Here is a 27,648-nt window from a genome sequence, read left to right on the forward strand (position 1 = left end):
GTCTCACCAACTTGATTGAGTTTTTTTGAAGAGATGACAAAAAAAGTTGAGGAGGGAAGGGCTGTGGATGTAGTTTATATGGACTTTAGTATGGCGTTTCACAAGGTCCCACATGGCAAACTTGTACAAAAACTAAATTCACGTGGCATTCAGAGTGGGCTGGCTAGATGAATACAGAACTAGTTTGGTTATAAAAGACAAGAGTAGCAGTGGAAGGCTGTTTTTCAGAATGGAGATCTGTATCTAGTGGTATCATAGAATTTACAGTGCAGGAGGCCATTCAGCCCATCAAGTCTACACCGGCCCTTGGAAAGAGCACCCTACTTAAACCCACACCTCACCCTATCCCCGTAACCCCACCTAACCTTTTTGGACACCAAGGGCAATTTAGTATGGCCCTTCCACCTAACCTGCACATCTTTGGACTGTGGGAGGAAACCGGAGCACCCGGAGGAAACCCACGCAGATACGGGGAGAACGTGCAGACTCCACACAGTTAGTGACCCAAGCCAGGACCCTGGAGCTGTGAAACAACAGTGCTACCATGCTGCCTTGGAGGAAAACGTGGGTGGTCTGATTAGTAAGTTTGCGGATGACACAAAGATTGGCGGAGTTACTGATAGTGTTCAGGATTGTCAGAGGTATACAGGGTATAGATAGATTGGCGACTTGGGCACGGAAATGGCAGATGGAGTTTAATCCAGACAAATGAGAGGTAATGCATTTTGGAGGATCAAATCTAGGTATGAATTATACTGTAAATGGCAGGACCCTTAGGAATAGTAACATACAGAGGGATCTGGTGTGCAGGTCCACAGTTCCCTGAAAGTGGCAACACAGGTGGCCAAGGTGAATAAGAAGGCATGTGTATGCTTGCCTTCATCAGCCAGGGCATTAAGTACAGGAACTGGGAAATCATGTTGCAACTATATAAAAGCTTGGTTAGACCGCATTTGGAATATTGCGTGCAGTTCTGGTCATCACATTATCAGAAGGACATGGAAGCTTTGGAGAGAGTGCAAAGAAGGTTCGCCAGGATGTTACCTGGTCTCGAGGGTGTTGGCTTTGGGGAAAGGTGGAATAAACTAGAATTGTTTTCACTGGAAAGATGGAGGCTGAGGGAAGACCTGATAGAGGTCTACAAAATGAAGAGAGGCATAGACAGAGTGGATAGTCAGAGGATTTTTCCAAGGGTGGAAGAGTCAATTGCAAGGGATACAGGTTCAAGGTGAGGGGGAAAAAAATTTAAGGGAGATGGGCAGGGCAAGTTTTTCCACACAGAGTGGTGGGCTAACAAGGATGGGAACAGAACATTTTAATTATTTAGGAAGACCAGGCAAAAATGAGAAAGTAGGTGGAATAGCATTATTAATCAGGGAGGAAATCAATACAATACTGAGGAAGGATACTGGCTTGGAAAATCATGATGTGGAACTGTATGGGTGGAAATAAGAAGCAACAAGGGGCAGAAAACATTGTTGGGGGTTGTCTATTGGCCCCCAACAGTAATCAAGATGTAAGAGAAGGTATTAAACAAGAAATCACGCATGCATGCTATTAGAGTGCAACTGTAATTATGGGCGATTTTAATTTACATATAGATTGGTCAAACCAAAGTCCATTTAGGATTGAGATGGAGAAAAAATTCATTCAAAGGGTAGTGAATCGGTGGAATTCTCTACTTTAGAAGGCTACAGAGGCCAAGTCACAATGTATTCAAGAGATATTTTTTAGATTTAACGGCATCAAGTCTGTCCCCCCCCCCCCACACACACACAAATTCTCTCGCTGTTTCACCTTTCCCACAAGTCGCACTGTTTTAACCTCTCTCTCCCCGAGGTCTTCCTGTTTCATCTTTTTTCTCCCTGAAGTCTTGCTGTTTGAACATAATTTGTCATTACATCTGTGCTGGCTTCCCTCAACTAATCCAGAATTGCCCAAATGACTCTCAGATTATCAGTTCTCGGAGCTTTTCCATGGAGGTTGTCCTGTAGTTGTTGGTCTTACCCTTGCAGCCTTTTTTGAAGTTGTGACATTTGCAATTCTCCTTTTCTCTAAGCCACTTCTGCATCCAAGGAAAACTGGAAAATTATGGTCAGTGCCTATGCAACTCCCACACTTACTTCCCTCAGTATCTTTGGATGCATCACTATCTAATAGTGATCTAACTGTAATTATAGTCAACATATCAAATACCTCTCAATTTTTTTTATTTCATCTGGTGTCTGAACTATCTCCTGTTTCATTCAGACATGGGCAACATCTTCTTGCTGCCCCTCCTCCCCAGACCATAGATTTAGATTTTGCTGGAGCAAATCACCTTTTGTTAAGTGTGGGAATTTGTGGTTACTCTTCAATTAATGTTGTGCTGCAAACTGCTGGCAGTGCAAGATAATAATGGCCTGGCAAGGCCAATAGGATATCTGGGACTATGATAAATTATGGAACAAATAGTCTAGCTACTTACAAATTGCGCACAAGATAAACCGAAACCAAAAAATTAATCACTTTTATTTTTTCTTTTTAAAAAATAAATCAAGTCTTTCATACATTAAACCATGATTCACCTCACTTCTGAGACATTTCCTTCTACATACAAAGTAAATGTAACTGTCTGGAAATTCAGACAAAAATAAACTCTTAAAAAAAAGTCAAAAAACAGAAGTGAACATAAGGAAACAAAAGTCGGAGAAACTCAAATCCACTTAGTCAGGGGCTCCATTCATACTTCAGGACCTTCACCACCAGGAATAAGCTGGAATGTTGAAAGAAGAGAGTTATACAAGTAACTTTGACTAGTTGTCACCATCTCCATTATTTATTACAATTGATAAATTACAGGTAGAGACATTAACCCATAAACCTTGGTTACAAGGTACAATCTGCATCCCCAGGTGACAGACAATTTATATATATTTGAGCTCATGAACTTGTATAGAAACTCTGCGCATTATCTATTGAAATTTGGCTTTTTAACCAGCAAAAATGTTGGCCTGGAACAATCCGAGCTCCAGGGCCTCCACTACTTCCTCGGAGCTTGTGATGCCAAAATCCTGCTCACAATCCCACTGGGACCCACAGTTTAGGAACCCTTGAATTAAGGACAATGAAAAAGAGGCCATTACCCAAATTGTACATGTAGCAGGGGAATGTAGGATGGGATATGCAGTGGGATAATATAAAGAGACTGGGTGAGAAATCAAACAAACAATTAGAAAGGCAGAGAGAAACTATGAAATTAAATAGTCAAGGCATATAGATGCTAAATATTTTACAGGTACATAAAAATTAAAGTTGAGATTATAACTCGGCTACTAAGGAATGGGCTGGATATCACAAGTGACAGAAATAACAAACTTTGAACAATTTGCATTCTTCAGTCTCTACCAGCAGATCAAATGAAAATGACATAATGAGATTAGAAGGTGTAAGATTCCCCTCATCTCTCGCTCATAGACAAGGTCTTAGTCCGGTTGAATAGGTATACAAAGCAGTTTTATTTCTTTTAAGAATTTATTTGCACAAAATTAAATCAAAAACTTTTCTGTGAGTACATTGAAATGTCCTTGATACACTGAAGAGTGAAAGCAAAAACTTCAAAATAATAGTGACTCCAGATTTACAAATTAACAAAGTCATTTCAAAAAAAGGCCCTTTTAAAAGTAATTTTCACAAATGCTTCAAGGATCTCCAACAGCTAAAATTCTTCTCTCTAATCAGTCAAACGAATCACATTCTTAAGGGAATCCTTATCTGGGTTTAGCCCCTTAATTGGTCCTAATTCTCAGCCGAGACCCCTTTGATTCGTTCAGGAAAGTGCCAGTCATTTAACAGGCGATTGATTAATGTCTAATTAACCAATTACTCCAAATTCAATTATCTTTCCCACGACTCATGTCCCACGTACAAACTCCCTATGTCATGTCTGGTCTCATATACGAGATTGTTTCAAACTCGTTGTACGTACCCTCATATTGCTTTTGTGCAGTACATTTTCTGCAACATTTGATACAGTCATGGAGAGGATTCAAAGGTTCGGTCAATTTTATAACTTACTCATATTTCTACAAATTCAATAATTTAAGAATCATTTTTTTCCAGTAAATATTCGATAATATTTTAAGGACTCCCTCTATAATTGTTGAATCCAACAGAAGACATATGACCACAAGCAGAAGAATAGGGAAAACATTACTGGGGGAGGCAGTGGCATAGTGGTAATGCCATTAGACTGGGAATCGATGCCCAGGCTAATGCTCTGTGGACACTGGTTTGAATCCCATCTGGTGGAATGCAAATTCACTAAATTCTGAAATTCAAAGCTAATCTCAATAATGAAACCATTGTCAACGGTCATAAAGAATAACCCCCATCTTGTTCACCAATGTCCATTTGTGAAGAAAATCTGCATTTCTGCCTTCGTGTGACTCCAAACCCACAGCAATGTCTCTTAAATGCCCTGCTGAAATAGCCCAGTATGACATTTAGTTGTATCAAATTGTGCAAGCCATTCCATTGGTTCGAAATGTTGATGAAGGGCAGCACGGTGACGCAGTGGTTATCCCTGCTGCCTCATGGCACTGAGGTCCCAGGTTTGATCCCGGCTCTGGGTCACTGTCAGTGTGGAGTTTGCACATTCTCCCCATGTTTGCGTGGGTTTCACCCCCACAACCTAAAAAAGATGTGCAGGGTAGGTGAATTGGCCACGCTAAATAACCCCTCAATTGGAAAAAAAATGAATTTGCTACTCTTTTTTTTAAAAAAAATGTTGATGAAGATTGAAACTGGCAACGACCTAGGCACTGGAAACAATGGAACACCCAGCCTCATCACCCCCACAAAGTCCTCCTTACTAACATCTGGTGGCGACTTGTAACCAAACATTGGGAGGCCGTCCCACAGACTGGTCAAGCAACAGCCTGCCATTGTCTGGAAGGTATGCCTCAGTGAACATGACTATGTCCCAATCATCACCATCCCTGAATAAGTCATGTCCTGCCAGAGGCAGCACAATCAGAGAAACACAGAATTGTTATGGCATAGGAGGGGGCTCATCGTGTCTCCACTGGCTCTCAAATAACCATCATGGTTTGGTGCTATTCTACCAGCCTTTTCCCCATATCTTTGTATAATGTTCCACTCAACCTCTTCATTCGCCTGAGGAAGGAGCTGTGCTCCAAAAGCTAGTGATTTGAAACAAACCTGTTGGACTTCTTACTGTACTCACCCCAGTCCAATGCCAGCATCTCCACATCATCGTTTCTCTTCAAGAAATCATCTATTGCCCCTCTTGAATCATTCAATTGGACCTACCTCCACCACACTTCCAGGCCGTGCAATCCACAAACTTGAAAAAAAATGTTTTCCTCCCATCATATTTTCTTATTTTGCAAATCACTTTACATCTGTACCCTCTCGTTCTTGATCCTTTTACAAGCAGGAAGTTCCTCCTTATCCACTCTGTCCAGTCCCTTCAGGATTTTGAACATTTCTCACAAATCTCCTCTGGGCTTTCACCGCAGCATAATTCATCGACATCGCTAAAGCAATTTGGTATTTGAACCAACAGGGGATCCAAATGCCTTCTTCGAAAACACAAGAGTGTTTTACATGGGTTAGATGATGTACAGGAGGTAAAACTGATCTTAAATGTTTTTAGTTCCAGCGATACGCTCCACCTCAAGCCCAAAATGTAGCCGGGGTACCGTAGAAGAAATGAAGGTGGCAATTTCAACTGCTGTAGGATATGACAGAGGGGACCCAGTGGATGGCCAGAATAAGTGTAGGCAAATGAGATGGGAACTGCATTGTATGCGGTTTGGGTCTTATTTTCTGAGGACAGATGTTTTTACTCTCGAGGGAGTGCAGTGAAGGTTTACCAGACTGAATGCAGGGATGGCGGGACTGTCATATGAGGAGAAATTGACTAGGTTAGGATTGTTCTCGCTGGATTTCAGAAGAATGAGTGGAGGTCTCATTGAGACTTATAAAATTCTAACAGGACGAGACAGGGTAGATGCAGGGAAGATGTTCCCTGTGGTGGGTGTGCCCAGAATCAGGGGTCACAGTCTGACGATTCACAGTAAACCATTTCAGACAGAGTTGAGGAGACTTTTCTTCACCCAGAGAGTGGCGAGCCTGTGGAGTTCATTACCACAGGAAATAGTTGATGCTAAAACATTCAATATATTCAAGGGGCGGCTAGATATAGCACTTGGGGCAAATGGAATCAAAGGTTATGGGGAGAAAGCAGGATTAGGCTATTGAGTTGGATGAATTGGCAAGTCATGTTGCAGCTGTATAGAACCTTAGTTAGGCCACACTTGGAGTATAGTGTTCAATTCTGGTCGCCACACTACCAGAAGGATGTGGAGGCTTTAGAGAGGGTGCAGAAGAGATTTACCAGAATGTTGCCTGATATGGAGGGCATTAGCTATGAGGAGCGGTTGAATAAACTCGGTTTGTTCTCACTGGAACGAAGGAGGTTGAGGGGAGACCTGATAGAGGTCTACAAAATTATGAGGGGCATAGACAGAGTGGATAGTCAGAGGCTTTTCCCCAGGGTAGAGGGGTCAATTACTAGGAGGCATAGGTTTAAGGTGAGAGGGGCAAGGTGTAGAGTAGATGTACGAGGCAAGTTTTTTACGCAGAGGGTAGTGGGTGCCTGGAACTCGCTACCGGAGGAGGTAGTGGAAGCAGGGACGATAGGGACATTTAAAGGGGCATCTTGACAAATATATGAATAGGATGGGAATAGAAGGATACGGACCCAGGAAGTGTAGAAGATTGTAGTTTAGTCGGGCAGCATGGTCAGCACGGGCTTGGAGGGCCGAAGGGCCCGTTCCTGTGCTGTACATTTCTTTGTTCTTTGTTGATCAACTTTGGATCCTCACTGTCTTCAGGGGATGTCCCGGAGGACTGGAGAATAGCCAATGTTGTTCCTCTGTTTAAGAAGGGTAGCAAGGATAATCCTGGGAACTATAGGTCGGTGAGCCTTACTTCAGTGGTAGGGAAATTACTGGAGAGAATTCTTCGAGACAGGATCTACTCCCATTTGGAAGCAAATGGACGTATTAGTGAGAGGCAGCATGGTTTTGTGAAGGGGAGGTAGTGTCTCACTAACTTGATAGGGTTTTTCGAGGAGGTCACTAAGATGATTGATGCAGGTAGGGCAGTGGATTTTGTCTATATATATCTTCAGTAAGTCCTTTGACAAGGTCCCCCATGGTAGACTAGTACAAAAGGTGAAGTCACACGGGATCAGTTGGGAGCTAGCAAGGTGGATACAGAACTGGCTAGGTCATAGAAGGCAGAGAGTAGCAATGGAAGGATGCTTTTCTAATTGGAAGGCTGTGACCAGTGGTGTTCCACAGGGATCAGTGCTGGGACCTTAGCTCTTTGTAGTATATATAAATGATTTGGAGGAAAATTTAACTGGTCTGATTAGTAAGTTTGCAGACGACACAAAGGTTGGTGGAATTGCGGATAGCGATGAGGACTGTCAGAGGATACAGCAGGATTTAGATTGTTTGGAGACTTGGGTGGAGAGATGGCAGATGGAGTTTAATCCGGACAAATGTGAGGTAATGCATTTTGGAAGGTCTAATGCAGGTCGGGAATATACAGTGAATGGTAGAACCCTCAAGAGTATTGAAAGTCAAAGAGATCTAGGAGTACAGGTCCACAGGTCATTGAAAGGGGCAACACAGGTGAGAAGGTAGTCAAGAAGGCATACGGCATGCTTGCCTTCATTGGCCGGGGCATTGAGTATAAGAATTGGCAAGTCATGTTGCAGCTGTATAGAACCTTAGTTAGGCCACACTAGTTAGTCAAGCCCAAAATGTAGCCGGGGTACCGCAGAAGAAATGAAGGTGGCAATTTCAACTGCTGTAGGATATGACAGAGGGGACCCAGTGGATGGCCATAATAAGCGTAGGCAAATGAGATGGGAACTGCATTGTATGCGGTTTGGGTCTTATTTTCGGAGGACAGATGTTTTTACTCTCGAGGGAGTGCAGTGAAGGTTTACCAGACTGAATGCAGGGATGGCGGGACTGTCATATGAGGAGAAATTGACTAGGTTAGGATTGTTCTCGCTGGATTTCAGAAGAATGAGTGGAGGTCTCATTGAGACTTATAAAATTCTAACAGGACTAGACAGGGTAGATGCAGGGAAGATGTTCCCTGTGGTGGGTGTGCCCAGAATCAGGGGTCACAGTCTGACGATTCACAGTAAACCATTTCAGACAGAGTTGAGGAGACTTTTCTTCACCCAGAGAGTGGCGAGCCTGTGGAATTCATTACCACAGGAAATAGTTGATGCTAAAACATTCAATATATTCAAGGGGCGGCTAGATATAGCACTTGGGGCAAATGGAATCAAAGGTTATGGGGAGAAAGCAGGATTAGGCTATTGAGTTGGATGAATTGGCAAGTCATGTTGCAGCTGTATAGAACCTTAGTTAGGCCACACTTGGAGTATAGTGTTCAATTCTGGTCGCCACACGACCAGAAGGATGTGGAGGCTTTAGAGGGTGCAGAAGAGATTTACCAGAATGTTGCCTGGTATGGAGGGCATTAGCTATGAGGAGCGGTTGAATAAACTCGGTTTGTTCTCACTGGAACGAAGGAGGTTGAGGGGAGACCTGATAGAGGTCTACAAAATTATGAGGGGCATAGACAGAGTGGATAGTCAGAGGCTTTTCCCCAGGGTAGAGGGGTCAATTACTAGGAGGCATAGGTTTAAGGTGAGAGGGGCAAGGTGTAGAGTAGATGTACGAGGCAAGTTTTTTTACGCAGAGGGTAGTGGGTGCCTGGAACTCGCTACCGGAGGAGGTAGTGGAAGCAGGGACGATAGGGACATTTAAAGGGGCATCTTGACAAATATATGAATAGGATGGGAATAGAGGGATACGGACCCAGGAAGTGGAGAAGATTGTAGTTTAGTCGGGCAGCATGGTCGGCACGGGCTTGGAGGGCCGAAGGGCCTGTTCCTGTGCTGTACATTTCTTGGTTCTTTGTTGATCAACCATGATTGTGATTAATGGCAGAGCAGGCTCAAAGGGCCAAAAGGCCTCCTCCTGCTCCTATCGTCTATGTATCTATGAACCAACAACCAGAATCACAGCCCCCAGGGAGAAGCTAGCTCTGAAGCCAGGATGAGTCAGGCCCCACAAGCCAAGTACTTCACGGTGCTGGACCTCACAACGGCTTCTGGTCGATTCCCCTAGACCGGCAATGCTAGTACAAGTTTGCCTTAACTTTCAGGAGCAGCAATATACTTGGACATGCTTGCCACAGGGCTTCCATAACTCACCCTCTATATTTCACCAGGTACTCATAAAGGGTCTGGAAGGCTTTTCAAAAGCCATATGTTTGGTTCAGTATGTAGACGATCTTCTCCAGGCCGAAACCAGAGGGGAACATCTTAAACGGTTGAAGGAATTGTTGAACCTCCTCACTATGCTCAGCCTAAAAATCAACCCCAAGAAAGCCCAGATTATGAGATCACAAATCTCATACTCGGGGACAGTGGTGACCGAGAGAAGCACAAAATAGAAAAGAAGCGGATTGAGTCGGTAACACGCCTTCCTCTGCCAAAGGAAGTGAGCTCATTGCACTCCTTTCTAGGCTTGGTGGGGTACTGCTAAAACCACATCAATAGTTTTGCCACCAAAGCTGCCCCCCTTTCCATAAGACCATAAGAGCAGAATTAGGCCACTCAGCCCATCGAGTCTGCTCCACCAGTCAATCATGGCTGATATTTTCTCATCCCCATTCGCCTGCCTTCTCCCCATAACCCCTGATCCCCTTATTAATCAAGAACCTATCTATCTCTGTCTTAAAGACACTCAGTGATCTGGCCTCCACAGCCTTCTGCAACAAAGAGTTCCACAAATTCACCACTCTCTGGCTGAAGAAATTCCTCCTCATCTGTTTTAATGGATTGTCCCTTTAGTCTGAGATGGTGTCCTCTGGTTCTAGTTTTTCCGACAAGTGGAAACATCCTCTCCACATCCACTCTATCCAGGCCTCGCAGTATCCTGTAAGTTTCAATAAGATCCCTACTCATCCTTCTGAACTCCAATGAGTACAGACCCAGAGTCCTCAGCCATTCCTCATACGACAAGTTCTTCATTCCAGGGGTCATTCTTGTGAACCTCCTCTGGACCCTCTCCAAGGCCAGCGCATCCTTCCTTAGATACGGGGCCTGAAACTGCTCACAATACTCAATGGGGTCTGACCAGAGCCTTATACAGCCTCAGATGAACATCCCTGGTCTTGTATTCTAGCCCTCTTTAGATGTTCCGGGGTTTAGATGTTTTCAGAAGAATAGGGAGGGAGGTAAAAGAGGAGGGGGAGTGGCACTGTTAATTAGCGAGTGCACCACAGCTGCAGAAAAGGAGGTAGTTGAGGAGGGTTTGTCTACTGAGTCAGTATGGGTGGAAGTCAGAAACAAGAAAGGAGCAGTCACTTTATTGGGACTTTTCTATAGCCCCCCAATAGAGGTGGATTGAGAGAGAGAGATAGAGGAACAGATTGGGCAGCAGATCTTGGAAAAGTGCAGAAGTAACAGAGTTGTTGTCATGGTGACTTCAACTTCCCTAATATTGACCAGAACCTCCTTAGTGCAAATGGTTTGGATGGAGTAGATTTTGTCAGGTGTGTACAGTAAAGGATTCCTGAATCAATATGTAGATAGGCCGACTAGGGGGGAGGCCATATTGGACTTGGTGCTCGGCAACGAATCCAGGCCAGGTGTCAGATGTCTCGGTAGGAGAGCATTTCGGTGACAGTGACCACAGCTCCTTGACCTTTACCATGGTCATGGAGAGGTATAGGAACACATAGTATGGTAAGGTATGTAATTGGGGAAGGGGAAATTATACTGCTATTAGACAGGAGCTGAGGAGCATAAAGTGGGAACATGAGTAGTGAGGCCGTGGAATGCCCTACCTGCTACAGTAGTGAACTCGCCAACATTGAGGGCATTTAAAAGTTTATTGGATAAACATATGGATGATAATGGCATAGTGTAGGTTAGATGGCTTTTGTTTCGGTGCAACATCGTGGGCCGAAGGGCCTGTACTGCGCTGTATTGTTCTATGTTCTAATTGTTCTTGGGTAAATGCACAACAGTAATGTGGGGGTTGTTTAAGGAGCACTTGCTGTGAGTGCTGAATAGTTTTGTCCCACTGAGACGAGGAAGGAAGCTTACAAAAGGTTGAGGAAGCAAGCATCTGACTCGGCTCTAGAGAGTGACAAGGTCGCCAGGAAGGAACTCAAAAATGGATTGAGGAGTTCGAAGAGGGCATGAAAAAGCCCTGGCGGGAAGGATTAGGGAAAACCCCAAGGCGTTCTACACTTTTGTGAAAAATAAGAGGATGATCAGGGATAGTGGAGGGAACTTGTGCCTAGAGTCTGAGGAGATGGGGGAGGCCCTAAATGAATACTTTGCTTCAGTATTCATGAGAGAGAGGGACCTTGTTGCCCATGAGAACAGTGTGAACCAGGTTAATAGACTCAAACTGGTTGATAGTAAGAAGGCTGGAAATTTTGAAAAGCATCAGGATAGATAAGTCTCCTGGGCCTGAGGGGATATAACCAAGGTTACTACGGGACACGAGGGAGGAGATTGCTGCGCCGTTGGCGATGATCTTTGCGTCCTCACTCTCCACTGGAGTAGTACCGGATGATTGGAGGGAGGCGAATGTTGTTCCCCTGTTCAAGAAAGGGAATAGGGAAATCGCTGGGAATTACAGACGCATCAGTCTTGCGTCTGTCAGCACAATACTGGAAAGGATTCTGACAGATAGGATTTATGATTATTTAGTAAAACATAGTTTGATTAAAGATAGTCAGCATGGCTTTGTGAGGGGCAGGTCATGCCTCACAAGCCTCATTGAATTATTTGAGGATGTGACGAGACACATTAATGAAGGTCAGGCATTGGATGTGATGTATATGGATTTCTGTAAGGGATTTCATAAGGTTCTCCATGGTAGGCTCATTCAGAAAGTTAGGTGGCATGGGATACAGGGAAATTTGGCTGTCTGCTTGCAGAATTGGTTGGCTGAAAGACAGCAAGTGGTAGCAGATGGAAAGTATTCCGCCTGGAGGTCGTTGACCAGTACAGTCCCGCAAGGATCAGTTCTGGGACCTCTGCTCTTTGTGGTTTTTATAAATGACTTGGATGAGGAAGTGGAAGGGTGAGTTAGTAAGTTTGCCGATGACACGAAGGTTGGGGGAGTTGTAGATAGTGTTGAGGGTTATTGCAGGTTACAACAGGAGATTGACAGGATGCAGAGCTGGGCTGGGAAGTGGCAGATGGAGTTCAACCTTGATAAATGTGAAGTGATTCATTTTGGAAGGTCGGATTTGAATGCTGAATACAGGGTTAAAGGCAGGATTCTTGGAAGTGTGGAGGAACAGAGGGATCTTGGGGTCCACGTACATGGATCCCTCAAAGTTGCCACCCAGGTTGATAGGGCTGTTAAGAAGGCGGATGATGTGTTGGCTTTCATTAAACAGGGGGATTGAGTTTTTGCTGCAGCTTTATAAAACTCTAGTTAGACCACACTTGGAATAGTGTGTCCAGTTCTGGTCACCTCATTATAGGAAGGATGTGGATGCTTTGGAGAGAGTATAGGATGCTGCCTGGAATGGAGGGCATGTCTTATGAAGAAAGGTTGAGGGAGCTAGGACTTTTCTCACTGGAGCGAAGAAATCAGAGAGGTGACTTGATAGAGGTGTACAAGATGATGAGAGGCATGGATAGAGTGGATCGTCAGAGACTTTTCCCCAGGGTGGAGATGGCGGTCACGAGGGGACATAATTTTAAGGTGATTGGAGGAAGGAATAGGGGAGACGTCAGATTTTAAGGTGATTGGAGGAAGGAATAGGGGAGACGTCAGAGGTAGGTTCTTTACACAGTGTGGTGGGTGCGTGGAATGCACTGCCAGCAGAGGTGGTGGAGTCAGAGTCATTAGGGACATTTTTCTTAGACAGGCACATGGACAGCAGTAAATTGAAGGGGTGTAGGTTAGGTTGATCTTAGATTAGGATAAATGGTCGAAACATCGTGGGCTGAAGGGCCTGTACGGTACGGTGCTGTACTGTTCTTTGTTCTTGACATGAATGCTAACATTGCATTTGCCTTCTTAACTGCCGGCTGAACCTCCACATTCACCTTAAGACAATCGTGAACAAGGACTCCCAAGTCCCTTTGTGCTTCTGATTTCCTGAGCATTTCCCCATTTAGAAAATAGTCTATGCCTAAATTCCTCCGTCCAAAGTGCATGACCTCTCTTTTCCACATGGCATTTTATTTGGCACTTCATTGCCCACTCTCCTAGCCTGTCCAAATCCTTCTGCAGCCCCCTTGCTTCCTCAATACTACCTGGCCCTCTACAGATCTTTTACCATCTGCAAACTAAGCAACAGTGCCTTCAGTTCCTTCTTCCAGATCATTAATGTATATTGTAAAAAGTTGTGGTCCCAGCACAGACCTCTGAGGCACACCACGAGTCATCTGCTGCCATCCTGAAAAAGACCCCTTTATCCCCACTCTCTGCCTTCTGCAGTCAGCCAATCCTCTATCCATGTCAGGATCTTACCCTGAACACCATGAGCTCTTAACTTATTTAACAATATCCTATGCGGCACCTTGTCAAAGGCCTTTTGGAAATCTAAATAAAGCCCATCCACTGGCTATCCTTTGTCTAACTTCCTTATTACCGCCTCAAAGAACTAACAGATTTGTCAGACACGACCTCCCTTTGACAAAGCCGTGCTGACTCAGTCCTATTTTACCGTGCACTTCCAAGTACTCCGCGATCTCATCTTTAACAACACTCTAAAATCTTACCAATGACCAAAGTCAGGCTAACTGGCCTATAAATTTCCGTCTTCTGCCTCCCTCCCTTCTTATGTTAGCCACCTTCCAGTCCTCTGGGACTCTTCCTAACTCCAGTGATTCCTGGAAGATCATCACCAATGCTGCCAAAATTTCCTCAGCTATCTCTTTTAGGACCCTGGGATGTAGTCCATCTGGTCCAGGTGACTTATCCACCTTCAGACCTTTCAGTTTCCCCAGAACCTCCTATTGAGTAATGGTCATTGTACTCACCTCTGCCCCCGGTTCTCCTGGAGCTCTGGCATCCCACTGGTATCTTCCACCGTGAAGACTGATGCAAAGTAACTATTCAGTTCATCTGCTATTTCTTGGTTTCCCATTATTACTTCTGCAGCCACATTTTCCAGTGGTCCAATGTCTATTTTTGTCTCTCTTACATTTTATACATTGAAAAAAACTCTTCCTATCTTCCTTCTGTTACTAGCTTGCTTGCACTCATACTTCACCTTCTCCCTCCTTATTGCTTTTTTTGGTTGTCCTCTGCTCGCTTTTAAAGGCTTCCCAATCCTCTGGCTTCCCACTAATCCTCACCACGTTGTATGCTTTTTCTTTAGCTTTTATGCTGTCCTTGATATCCCTCGTCAGCCATGAATGCCTTGTCCTTGAGATGAATTTCTGTTGTGCCTCCCTAATAACCCCCCAAAGCTCCTGCCATTGCTTTTCCACTGTCTTCCCTGCTAGGCTCCTTTTCCAATCAACTCTGGCCAGCTCCTCCCTCATGTCTTATTTAATTGTAATACCGTTACATCTGATTGCAGCTTCTCCCTCTCAAACTGCAGGGTAAATTTTGTCACAAGCTGCTCCAAAAAACATTTCTTAGACATTCCACAAATACCTTTTCTTAGGATCCACTATCAATCTGATTTTCCCAGTCCACCTGCATATTGAAGTCCCCCATGATTATTGTAATATTGCCTTTTTTACATGCCTTTTCTATCTCTTGATTTATTTTCTGCCCCACATCCTGACTACTGCTCGGGGGCCAGTACATAACTCCCACCAGGGTCTTTTTACCTTTGCGATTCCTCAACTCTACCCACAGAGATTCTATGCCTTCTGATCCTATTTTGCTCCTTGCTATTGATTTAACTTCATTCCTTACTAACAATGCAACCCCACCCCCTTTGCCTATCTGCCTGTCCTTTCGAATGGATATGTATCCTTGGACATACGTCCTATCGACATATGTCCTTTCAGACCGCCTGAAGAAAAATGCCCTGTGGGAGTGCACCAGCCAGCCTCACAGACCCCAGCACTACAAGTACCTAACCGAGGCCTCCCTTTGCGCTGGAAGTAGCGGCCACTGACAGCACACATGCAACCGTACTTCTGCAGGAGTGCCATGGGAATCTCGGGCCGGTGGCCTATGCCTCCCAGCTCCTAACCCCAGTTGAACAGTGTTTCTCAGTGTGCGAAAAGCACTTTTAAGTGGTTACCTGGGCGGTACAATATTTCAGTTACATCTTTTTGCCTAAATCCATTGACCATTCTCACAGAGCACACCCATAGGTATTCTAGATGGCCAGATTAAGGACGGGGCGGTTAGTCAAAACGGTATAGCGCTGTACTTTCATGCTCCAGGGGCACAACATCGCAGTGAAATGTACCCGACCCCCACCTTCCTTGTGCCCAACTTGAGCTACACATGAGTGCCAAGTAATGGCAATAAATTGCCCCATTTGTTCCGAAACAGAAGGGGGGAGGCCCCAAGGAAGCAGACAAACAGGCCTAAAAGTATTTGTAAATAGATCCTCTTGGAAGTCAGGAACAGGATGTGGCATCTATGTTGAAGACATGCCTCTGTAAAGCTTCCCACCCAGATCAGTACTCAGGCTGCAGAGTGAGCAGCCGTAGCTTACGTGGTCAGCCAGCCTGGCTAGTTCCCCACACCGACAGACATACACATGGACAACATGCATGTCTGCAATAGTTTACTTGACTTCCTGCCACCTTTGGAAGGTTGAGGATTCTTCTTGGCAGACAGAAAACCTTTACCATCTGCACACCTGAATAAATATATTTATTCAGACTGCCCAAAGCCATGAGTACAACATTATTAAAGTTAAGGCCCACCATAAAACTTCCCCAATTGAGAACATAAGGGCAGATGAATTGGCCAAGCAGGGCATCCGGGAGGGGAAACCATGGCGACCCCCATTAATCAAACTCAGGTCAAGGCCTTTAAACAAGCTCAAAGCAGTAACCAAGACCTAAAGCAGATTCAGGAAGGAGCACGCCCTGCCTCCTTTGATAAGTGGCAGGAAACCATTACAGAAAAGGACGAGCTAGTCCTCAAGGATAGCCAGCATGTGGTACCAACTAAAGACGGCAACCAAATTATTTATCAAAACCACAATGTCCAGCGCCACCAAGGGACAGGAGCCACAGGTGGGCGAATTAAGGGATTGTGCTGGTGGCCAGACATGGACAAAAGCATGTCGCATTACGTCGAAAACTCCACAGTCTGCATCCAATACAATCCCGACAAATATACCCATAAGGAAGAACTGAGACACACCCAGTCCGTAGAAGGCCCCTGGATAAATCTGCAGATTGAATACATCGGTCCCCTACTGCCCGGCACAGGAGGTTAGAAATACATCCTGGTCATATTTCGGACCAAGGCACTCATTTCACCGCCCACGTGATGCAACAGGTAATGAGGTTACTGGAATGAAACAAAAATTCCACATTGCTTTCCATCCTCAATCCAGCTGGATAGTGGTAAGGATGAATCGTACACTCAAAGAAATGATCTGTAAGACCGTCCAGCAGAACAATCATACTTGGAACCAAGTCCTGCCATTTGTCCTCATGATAATGCAGAACTCAGTTTCCAGTTTCACCGGATTGACCCAACATGTGCTCATGACAGGGACCAAAGCCCTGCTAAGGCTGGATTTATCCAAACCTGAGCTCGCAGCCCTTAGCCATGAGACTGTTGTCAAAATACTGGTGGAAAATGTTCTAGCCGCACAGCTAGCAGCAGCCGTTAAAATGGGAAGAAAGAAACAGAGTAAGGTATAGTTTGAAGGCAAGGTGAACCTCGTGGAGTACGAAGTCGGCAGATGATAATGCTCCAAGTATTCTAGCTGGGCACATTCTTATTCCCCAGATACGCAGGACCCTACCCGGTGATAGATAAGGCAAGCCCATTCATTTACCGGGTATTGATGGATTCCGGGAAATCCAGCTGGCACCATGTGAACCAAATGAAGGCATTTAGCTCACAAAACAATCACCAGTACCATACGCTAGAGGGAGTTGAGGCAGCGGTCCCGGACCCTATTCCCGGGGTCCAGATCCTGACCCCCACAGACCCCAGGCACAAGACTCTGTCTAATGTCAAAGAGAAAAGGGAAATGAGTCGCAATCAGGCCACGTACACTCGATGGCACCTGGCACAGGGATCTACGGAAGGGTCTGGTTATGGCGCTCAGATAGAATCATAGAATTTACAGTGCAGAAGGAGGCCATTCGGCCCATCGAGTCTGCACTGGCCCTTGAAATGATCACCCTACTTAAACCCACACCTTCACCCTGTCACCCAGTAACCCCAGCCAACCGTTTTGAACATGGAGGGCAATTTAGCATGGCCAATCCACCTAACCTGCACATCTTTTGACTGTGGGATGAAACTGGAGCACCTGGAGGAAACCCAAGCAGACACGGGGAGAACGTACAGACCCTGCACAGTGACCCAAGCCGGGAATCAAACCTGGGACCCTGGAGCTGGAAACAACTGTGCTAACCACTGTGCTACCATGCACGGAGTTCTTCAGGTGCATAGTATATATGCATTTCAGGAGAAGTTAGACAAATTTACAATGGAGAATGAAGAGAGTTGATGGAGAGACAGAGGAGATGGGAGGCAGTAGAAACAGCACCATGGACTTGTTGGTACAAATGGTATGTTTCTGTGCTATAGATACTATGCAATTCTATGTCTTCAGATAATATTGGCGTGATCTAAACATACCAAATTGACTCATGGAAATTTAGTAATTTCAGTTTACTAAGTATATTCTTATGGAGCCTAAAAGTCTGCCAGATTGTAACTTCTATCTGATTTCTCCATATTGCGCATATTATTCAACAGTAAAATGGTAATAGAAACAAGGTAGTTGGAGGAACAGATTTTGCCTGTGCATTTCCTGCAAGTCCAAAAAACAGACAGAGATTGGAGAAACCTGACCAAATCATCTTGTAATTTTATCATCTGGATTCCACTACTTACCATTGTTATGTTGTTTCCATTTAACAAAATTTGGTCGAGTTTCGTGATTCTTCTGCCTTCTGGTGTGATCTCACTTTAGAGGAGCAAGAACGAGAAACGGTAACTAAGCAGTTTAACAGCTACAAGCCAGAATATGCTACACTGGAGTGAAATAGAGGGTATAAACCTCCATAACTGTTGAATATACTATGGGTGTGTTTGTGTCAGTATTGGTCATTTTTAATTGACATACAAAACAAGCTCAATTCCCCTTCGAGGGAGTCAGGTATCCACAGAACATTCTGAAAATGTATTTAAAAGGAGAAATCAGACCATGTCTAGAATTAATTTACAAGTTGCACTTTTCAACATCCACTGGAAGCAGACGGTTGGCTAATCTTACATATCAGCTACTAAATTCCAAACAGCACAAGGGTGTATATAAAAAAGTACTTACAATTCCGTGACATCTTCAAGCACCATATCCAAGGCTTAGAGTTAAGAAATGAACATTCTAAAAGTCAGGTTATTATCTGTTAGATTCCCAGTAGATCCTGGAAGTTCAGAGGACCACCAGTTTTCAGATTTTTAGTGACCATTTTAAGAATGTTACTGAAGTGATAAAAATTGGCTGAATGAGTGACAACCACTGGTGCTTCCAAATACAAGAAACTGAGGGTTGTGATGGAATACTCACATATGGATGCATCTAACTCCGAAGCTTTGAATTTCTGCTACATTCTTTTTACGCACACTTTTATTTTTTGATTCAATTTTGTTTGAAGAAAGTCTATCCAGCTGCATGGGGAGCATCATTTTCCACATCTATCATTCTATTCCTACTCAATCTCCAATATCTTAACCAATTCCCCATCCAAGCAAATAGGTTGCACCAATATCAGACATTCAATTTTGTTAAACCTATTATGTGGAATGCCTTCTGATTGTCCATGTAAATAACATTCATAAATACTCCTCATCGGCCGTGTTTGTTTCTTTCTTAAAATATATGTTAGGGCGTGACCCTTTACAAAGCCATGCTGGTTCTCTGAATTGTTCATTTTCAAATGGTCACTCAGTCCTGAATATCAGATGGTAGTAACCTCCTCACAATTGATTTTAGATTAATAGTCCATTTTGATTAATAGGGTGACACGGCAGAAAAGTGGTTAGCACTGTTGCTCACAGCACCAGGATCCCAGCTTCAATTCCCGGCTTGCGTCATCCAGGTGCTCCGGTTTCCTCCCACAAGTCCCAAAAGACGTGCTGTTAGGTAATTTGGACATTCTAAATTCTCACTCCATGTACCCGAACAGGTGCCGGAATGTGGTGACTAGGGGCTTCTCACAATAACTTCATTGCAGTGTTTTTTAAAATAAATTTAAGAGTACCCAATTCATTTTTTCCAATTAAGGGGCAATTTAGCGTGGCCAATCCACCTATCCTGCACATCTTTGGGTTGTGGGGGAAAAACCAACGCCAACACGGGGAGAATGTGCAAACCCCACATGGTTAGTGTCCCAGTGCCGGGATCAAATTTGGGACTGCGGCGCCGTGAGGCAGCAGTGCTGTGGGCAGCATGGTAGCACACGTGGATAGCACTGTGGCTTCACAGCGCGGGTCCCAGGTTTGATTCCCCGCTGGGTCACTGTCTGTGCGGAGTCTGCACGTTCTCCCAGTGTCTGCCTGGGTTTCCTCCAGGTGCTCCGGTTTCCTCCCACAATCCAAAGACGTGCAGGTTAGGTGGATTGGCCATGATAAATTGCCCTTAGTGACAAAAAAAAAGTTGGGAGAACTTATTGGGTTACAGTGCGGACTCAATGGGCCGAATGGCCTCCTTCTGCATTGTATGTTCTATGCTAACCACTGGGCCACCATGCTGTCCTTTATTTCAATGTTAACTTGTGACAATAAAGATTATTATTTTTTTGTTTATCTTTCTGACCATGTTAAAATAATGGAATAGTGGATGATTGACTTAAAATAAACAATTATACATTGAATAATCTTTTTAAAAATCCTTTAAAAAAAAATTCAAATGCAAGTTTTAAGTGGTACAGACGAGAATCAAATATATCTGACGTGCGTCACATGTAAAGCCAAATAGGCTTAAAATAGGAAAATGTAAGATCACAAGGTATATAGCTTGGTTTATACGCCATGGCTTTGCTTATTTGCTCTAAATTTCTCAGTATCCCATCATTTATTCTGCATTCCTTTGCCTTATTCACCTTCCCCAAATGCATTACATAGGATACATAGTAGATTGGAGCAGGAGGAGGCCTTTTGGCCCTTTGAGCCTGCTCCACCATTTATCACTATCATGGCCGATCATCCAACTCGATAGCCTAATCCAGCTTTCTCCCCATAACATTTGATACCATTTGTCCCAAGTGCTATATCTGGCAGCCTCTTGAATATATTCAATGTTCTAGCATCAACTACTTCCTGTGGTCATGAATTCCACAGGCTCACCACTCTTTGGGTTAAGAAATGTCTCCACATCTCTGTCCGAAATGGTTTACCCTGAATCCTTAAGACTGTGACCCTTGGCTCTGGATACACCCACCATCGAGAACATCTTCCCTGTATCTACCCTGTCTAGTCCTGTTAGAATTTTATGTCTCTAGGAGATCCACCCTCATTCTGAACCCAGCAAAAACAATCCTAACCTAGTTAATCTCTCCTCGTATGACAGTCCCGCCATCCATGGAATCAATCTGGTAAACCTTCGCTGCACTCCCTTGAATGTAAGAACATCCTTCCTCCGAAAAGGAGACCAAAACTGCACAATATTCCAGGTGTGGCCTCACACCTCTGAACTCCATTTGCTTCTGTGCCAGTTGGCTGAATTAGTCAGCTGAACCATAAATTGTGAATACATTCTTCAAGCAGGACGTTTTGACGTAGAAAACGATAAAAGGATACTGACAAAATCATCAAAACCTAGCAGTGTTCCTACAATCTCCTTGTCATTTTTCATAACAATATGAATTCGCGATCCAATGCATTTGTCCACCAGCTCTGGAATAGAAGAAAAAAGTTTGCAGGTAGATTTCTTAAAAAAAGGACAGCAATTAAAAGCACAGGCTTCTGCTTACCTATTTAGGATCTGTTCATATTTCTATTCAAAAGGCACAAAGTATTTCGAACCAATACTCACTCGCCTTCCACTTCACTGCATCTCCAGTCACCTTTCAACTTCTACCTCCTCTCTTTTCATAGAATCCCTACAGTACAGAAGGTGGTGATTTGGCACATTGAGTCTGCACCGACCCTCCAAAAGGGCATCCTACCTAGGCTCACTCTCCCACCCTATCCAAATAACCCCACCTAACCTGCACATCTTTGGACTGGCGAAGGAAATTGGAGCACCTGGAGGAAGCCACTTTTTTTTCATCCCTCCCTCAGGTTTTAGCCTCCCTTTCCCACCTCCTCCACTTCTCTTCCACCCACCTTACCACCTCCTTCCTCGCTACGTCAATTCCCTTAACCCCTCACAATCTCTCCCCAGGATTCCTTTCATCAACTAGGTCCCTCACTTTCATCATGCCCCTTCTCATCTTCCACTCCTCTCCTCCAAACACATCAATATCTGCTTTCCCTCTCCATCATCTCCTACCTCTGCTTCTTCCTTCCCCAATCTCTCCTCTCCCTTTTCTCCTTCTTCCTTCATCCTAACTTTCAACATGTATCATCTCCAACGCAACTCTCCCCGTCACTATTTCACCCAACCTGTACCCCGCCCCATTTCGCTCATCATTGCCACCATTTCTCCAACATTCAAACATCCATTCCCATCGCTCCCATTTCACCCATTCTTTTCTTCACTCATTCCGCTCCATTTCTCTAATTGATCGCACCATTTGCGCGCGGCACCCTAAGCCTCCTCGCCCTCAGTTTTCACCTTCGCCTCCTCCGTTTCTCGCACCGTTTCTAGGGGCTAATTGCAGCCAACGTCTCAACTCCTCCTCTCCTAGCCCACCGCTTTACTAAGATAAAAGCCATCTCACAAATACAATACTCCCGACACCGGTTGCCTCACTCTCCAGTTCTTACCCAGTGGCAGTAACTGAGAGGGATTAGTCGAGATCAGCGCCATCTTCACATTGAGCAAAACAACTTGACGCGTGGTCATAAGGGATCAACGTCGTCCAATCGAAAGCCACCCGGCGGCCCTGCGTAATGACGTCATGGCATTAGCGCAGCCAATCAGTGATTGCTGATTGGGGTGGGGGGAGGAGAGGGGGGAGGGGAGGGGGGGGGGGGGGGAGGGGGGAGGGGGGGGGGAGGGGGGAGGGGGGGAGGGGGGAGGGGGGAGGGGGGGAGGGGGGGGAGGAGGGGGGGAGGAGGGGGAGGAGGGGGAGGAGGGGGGGGGGGGGGAGGGGGGGGGGAGGGGGGGGGGGAGGGGGGAGGGGGGGGGGAGGGGGGGGGGAGGGGGGGGGGGGGGGAGGGGGGGGGGGGGGAGGGGGGGGGGGGGGAGGGGGAGGGGGGGGGGAGAGGGGAGGGGGGAGGGGGGGGGGAGGGGGAGGGGGGGAGGGGAGGGGGGAGGGAGGGGGGAGGAGGGAGGGAGGGGGGGGAGGAGGGGGGGGAGGAGGGGGAGGGGGGAGGGAGGGGGAGGGGGGAGGGGAGGGGGGGGAGGAGAGGGGAGGGGGGGGGAGGGGGGGGGAGGGGGGGGGAGGGGGAGGGGGGGGAGGGAGGGGGGGGGAGGGAGGGGGGGGGGAGGGGGAGGGGGGGAGGGGGGGGAGGGGGAGGGGGGGAGGGGGAGGGGCGGAGGAGGGGGAGGGAGGGGGGAGGGGGAGGGAGGGGGGAGGGGGAGAGAGGGGGGAGGGAGGGGGGGAGAGGGGGGAGGGAGGGGGGGAGAGGGGGGAGGGAGGGGGGGAGAGGGGGGAGGGAGAGGGGGGAGGGAGGGAGGGAGGGGGGGGGAGGTTGGGAGGGAGAGGGAGGGGGGAGAGGGGGGGGGAAGAGGGGGGGAGGGAGGGGGGGAGAGGGGGGGGGAAGAGGGGGGAGGGGAGGGGGGAGAGGGGGGAGGGAGGGAGGGGAGGGGGGAGAGGGGGGGAGAGGGGGGGGGAGGGAGGGGAGGGGGGAGAGGGGGGGGGAGAGGGAGGGGAGGGGGAGAGGGGGGGGGGGGAGAGGGGGGGGAGAGGGGGGGGAGAGGGAGGGGAGGGGGGAGAGGGGGGGGAGAGGGGGGAGGGAGAGGGGGGAGGGAGAGGGGGGAGGGCAGGGGGAGGGGGGAGGGGGGAGGGCAGGGGGAGGGAGGGAGAGGGGGGGAGGGAGGGGGAGGGGGGAGGGGAGAGAGGGGGGGGAGAGAGGGGGGGGAGAGGGGGGAGAGAGGGGGGAGAGAGGGGGGAGAGAGGGGGGGAGGAAGAGGGGGGAGGGCAGGGGGAGGGGAGGGAGGGGAGGGAGGGAGGAGGGGGGAGGGGGAGTGGGGAGGAGGGGGGGGAGGGGGAGTGGGGAGGAGGGGGGGAGGGGGGAGGAGGGGGAGGAGGGGGAGGGGGAGGGGGGAGGAGGGGGAGGAGGGGGAGGGGGAGGGGGGGAGGAGGGGGAGGAGGGGGAGGGGGAGTGGGAGGAGGGGGAGGAGGAGGAGTGGGAGGAGGGGGAGGGGGAGTGGGAGGAGGGGGAGGAGGAGGAGTGGGAGGAGGGGGAGGGGGAGGAGGGGGAAGGGGAGGAGGGGGGGAGGAGGGGGAGGAGGGGGAGGAGGGGGAGGGGGGGAGGAGGGGGAGGAGGGGGAGGGGGAGGAGGGGGAGGGGGAGGAGGGGGAGGGGGAGGGGGAGGGGGAGGGGGGGGAGGGGGAGGAGGGGGAGGGGGAGGGGGAGGGGGGGAGGGGGAGGAGGGGGAGGGGGAGGAGGGGGAGGAGGAGGGGGAGGAGGGGGAGGAGGGGGAGGGGGAGGAGGGGGAGGGGAGAGGGGGGTGAGGAGGGAGGAGGGAGGGGGAGGAGGGGGAGGGGAGGAGGAGGGGGAGGGGGAGGAGGAGGGGGAGGGGGAGGGGGAGGAGGGGGAGGGGGAGGGGGAGGAGGGGGAGGGGAGAGGGGGGGGAGGGGAGGGGGGAGGGGAGGGGGGGAGGGTAGGGGGGAGGGGGGAGGGGAGGGGGGAGGGGAGAGGAGTGGGCGGGAGGGGTGAGGGGGGAGGGGAGGGGGGAGGGGAGGGGGGAGGGGGGGAGTGGGGAGGGGAGGGGAGGGGGTAGGGGGGGAGGGGAGGGGGAGGGGAGGGGGGGGGAGGGGAGGGGGGAGGGGGAGGGGAGAGGGAGAGGGAGAGGGAGAGGGAGGGGGGAGAGGGAGGGGGGAGAGGGAGGGGGGAGAGGGAGAGGGAGAGGGAGAGGGAGAGGGAGAGGGAGGGAGGGAGATGGAGGGGGGGAAGGAGGGGGGGGAAGGTGGGGGAGGGGGGGGGAAGGAGGGGGAGGGGGGAGGGGGGGAAGGAGGGGGAAGGGGAGGGGGAAGGGGGGGGAAGGAGGGGGGGGAAGGAGGGGGGGAAGGAAGGGGGGAAGGAGGGGGAGGGGGAATGAGGGGGGAGAAGGGGGGGGAGAGGGGGGAAGAAGGAGGGGGGGAGAGGGGGGGAAGAAGGAGGGGGGGAGAGGGGGGGAAGAAGGAGGGGGGGAAGGAAGGGGGGAAGAAGGAGGGGGGGAAGGAAGGGGGGGAAGAAGGAGGGGGGAGAGGGGGGAAGAAGGAGGGGGGAAGGAAGGGGGGGAAGAAGGAGGGGGGAAGGAAGGGGGGGGGAGGGGGGAAGGAAGGGGGGGAAGGAGGAGGAGGGGGGAAGGAGGAGGAGGAGGAGGGGGGAGAAGGGGGGGAAGGAGGGGGGGGAGAGGGGGGAAGAAGGAGGGGGGAGAGGGGGGAAGAAGGAGGGGGGAAGGGGGGGAGGGAAGGGGGGGAAGGAGGGAGGGAGGGAGGGGGGGAGGGAGGGAGGGGGGGAAGGAGGAGGGGGGAAGGAGGAGGAGGAGGAGGGGGGGAGGAGGAGGAGGAGGAGGGGGGGAAGGAGGAGGAGGAGGAGGGGGGCGGAAGGAGGAGGAGGAGGAGGGGGGAAGGAGGAGGAGGAGGAGGGGGGGAAGGAGGAGGAGGAGGAGGGGGGGGAAGGAGGAGGAGGAGGGGGGAGGGGGGGGAAGGAGGAGTGGGGGGAGGAGGGGGGGGAAGGAGGGGGGAAGGAGGGGGGGGAAGGGGAGGGAGGGGGGGAAGGGGAGGGGAAGGGGGGAAGGAGGGGGAAGGAGGGGGGAGGAGGGGGAGGAAGGAGGGGGGAGGGGGGGAAGAAGGAGGGGGGGAAGGAGGGGGGAGGGAGGGAAGAAGGAAGGGGGGAAGGAAGGGGGGGGGAAGGGGGGGGATGGAAGGGGGGGAAGGAAGGGGGGGAAGAAGGGGGGGAAGGAGGGAGGGAGGGAGGGGGGAAGGAGGGAGGGGGGGAAGGAGGAGGGGAGGAGGGGGGGAAGGAGGAGGAGGAGGGGGGGAAGGAGGGAGGGGGGGGAAGGAGGAGGGGGGGAAGGAGGAGGGGGGGAAGGAGGGGGGGGGGAGGGGGGGGGAGGGGGGGAAGGAGGAGGGGGGGAAGGAGGGGGGGAAGCAGGAGGGGAAAGGACAGAAGAAGCGAAAGGAGGCGGCAGGAGGAGGCAAGGCAAAGGAGGGGACAAGGAAGGATCAGAGAGGGAAAGGAGGACGAAAGGAGAGGGAAGGAGAAGGGTGGAGAGGCAAAGGATAAAAGGAAGCAGAACAGAAGGACCTGAGGAGGAGGGGGGAAGGAGGGGGAGGGGGGAGAGGAAGGGGGGGGAGGGGGGAAGGAGGAGGGGGGGGAAGGAGGGGGGAAGGAGGGGGAAGGAAGGGGGGAAGAAGGGGGGGAAGGAGGGAGGGAGGGAGGGGGGAAGGAGGAGGGGGGGAAGGAGGAGGAGGAGGAGGCGGGGAAGGAGGAGGAGGAGGAGGGGGGGAAGGAGGAGGAGGAGGAGGGGGGGAAGGAGGAGGGGGGGGGAAGGAGGAGGGGGGGGGAAGGAGGTGAGGGGGGAGGGGGGGAAGGAAGGGGGGGAAGAAGGGGGGGAAGGAGGGAGAGGAGGGGGGAAGAAGGAGGGGGGGAAGGAGGAGGAGGAGGAGGGGGAAGGAGGAGGAGGAGGAGGGGTGAAGGAGGAGGGAAGGAGGTGAGGGGGGAAGGAGGAGGGGGGGGAAGGAGGAGGAGGAGGGGAGGGAACGAGGAGGGGGGAGGGTGGGGAAGGAGGAGGGGGGAAGGAGGGGGGAAGGAGGGGGGGAAGGAGGGGGGGGAAGGGGGAAGGAGGGGGGGAAGGAGGGGGGAAGGAGGGAGGGAGGGGGGAAGAAGGAGGGCGGAGGGAGGGGGGGGAAGGAGGAGGGGGAAGGAGGAGGAGGAGGAGGGGTGGGGAGGAGGGGGGGAGAGGAGGAGGGGGGAAGGAGGAGGGGGGGAGAGGAGGGGGGGGAAGGAGGGGGAGGAAGGAGGGGGGAAGGAGGGGGGGGAAGAAGAGGGGAAGGGGGGAATGGGGGGGAAGAAGGAGGGGGGGAAGGGGGGGGAAGAAGGAGGGAGGGAGGGGGGGGAAGGAGGAGGGGGAAGGAGGAGGGGGGGAAGGAGGAGGGGGGGGAAGGAGGAGGGGGGGGGAAGGAGGAGGAGGAGGAGGAGGGGGGGGAAGGAGGAGGAGGAGGAGGGGGGAAGGAGGAGGAGGAGGAGGGGGAAAGGAGGAGGAGGAGGAGGGGGGGAAGGAGGAGGAGGAGGAGGGGGGAAGGAGGAGGAGGGGAGGAGGGGGGGGAAGGAGGGGGGGAAGGAAGGGGGGGAAGGAAGGGGGCGAAGGAAGGGGGGGGAGGAAGGGGGGGAAGAAGGAGGGGGGGAAGGAAGGGGGGGGAAGGAAGGGGGGGGAAGGGGGGATGGAAGGGGGGAAGGGGGGGATGGAAGGGGGGGAAGGAAGGGGGGAAGAAGGGGGGGAAGGAGGGAGGGAGGGAGGGGGGAAGCAGGAGGGGGGGGGGAAGGAGGAGGAGGAGGGGGGGGAAGGAGGAGGAGGGGGGAAGGAGGAGGGGGGGGAGGGGAGGGGGGAGGGGGGGGGAAGGAAGGGGGGGAAGAAGGGGGGGAAGGAGGGAGGGAGGGAGGGGCGAAGGAGGAGGGGGGGAAGGAGGAGGGAGGAAGGAGGAGGAGGAGGGGGGGGAAGGAGGAGGGGGGGAGAGGAGGGGGGAAGGAGGGGGAGAGGAGGGGGGAAGGAGGGGGGAAGAAGGGGGGGGAAGGGGGGGAAGAAGGAGGGAGGGAGGGGGGGAAGGAGGAGGGGGGAAGGAGGAGGGGGGAAGGAGGAGGGGCGGAAGGAGGGGGGGGAAGGAGGGGGGGAGGAGGGGGGAGGAGGGGGGGAAGGAGGAGGAGGAGGAGGGGGGAAAAAGGAGGAGGAGGGGGGAAGGGGAGGAGGAGGAGGGGGAAGGAGGAGGAGGGAGGAGGGGGGGGAAGGAGGGGGGGAAGGAAGGGGGGAAGGAAGGGGGGGAAGGAAGGGGGGGAAGGAAGGGGGGGGGAAGGGGGGGAGAAGGAGGGGGGGAAGGAAGGGGGGGAAGGGGGATGAAGGGGGAAGGGGGGTG

General features: G+C 50.4%; 1 protein-coding gene across 2 annotated transcripts; it reads right to left on the reverse strand.

Annotated features, from left to right (window-relative positions):
- Positions 1 to 2,490: 2,490 nt before the first annotated feature.
- LOC140407258 (U6 snRNA-associated Sm-like protein LSm5) lies at positions 2,491 to 22,329 on the reverse strand. Of its 2 annotated transcripts, none has more exons than XM_072494882.1 (5): positions 22,191 to 22,329; positions 21,060 to 21,155; positions 18,589 to 18,610; positions 18,153 to 18,225; positions 2,491 to 2,755 (listed from the first exon to the last, which is right to left on the reverse strand). In XM_072494882.1, the coding sequence occupies exons 1-5, from the start codon at positions 22,267 to 22,269 to the stop codon at positions 2,723 to 2,725; spliced, it is 303 nt and encodes a 100-aa protein (XP_072350983.1). In that variant the 5' UTR covers positions 22,270 to 22,329; the 3' UTR covers positions 2,491 to 2,722. The 2 variants fall into 2 exon arrangements, with proteins under 2 accessions (XP_072350983.1, XP_072350984.1); XM_072494883.1 differs by having other exon boundaries at positions 18,589 to 18,645.
- Positions 22,330 to 27,648: the final 5,319 nt, after the last annotated feature.

This window comes from Scyliorhinus torazame, unplaced genomic scaffold, assembly GCF_047496885.1.
Source record: "Scyliorhinus torazame isolate Kashiwa2021f unplaced genomic scaffold, sScyTor2.1 scaffold_1383, whole genome shotgun sequence".
Taxonomy (NCBI): domain Eukaryota; kingdom Metazoa; phylum Chordata; class Chondrichthyes; order Carcharhiniformes; family Scyliorhinidae; genus Scyliorhinus; species Scyliorhinus torazame.

Excerpts from the sequence above, each read along its gene's own strand:
- LOC140407258 (XM_072494882.1), bottom strand. The coding sequence starts at position 22,269 with ATGACCACGCGTCAAGTTGTTTTGCTCAATGTGAAGATGGCGCTGATC. Across the intron at positions 21,156-22,190 it reads CTCTCAGTTACTGCCACTGG|AGCTGGTGGACAAATGCATT; the intron begins GTAAGAACTGGA and ends CTTCTATTCCAG. Across the intron at positions 2,756-18,152 it reads ATGGAAACAACATAACAATG|CTTATTCCTGGTGGTGAAGG; the intron begins GTAAGTAGTGGA and ends TCAACATTCCAG.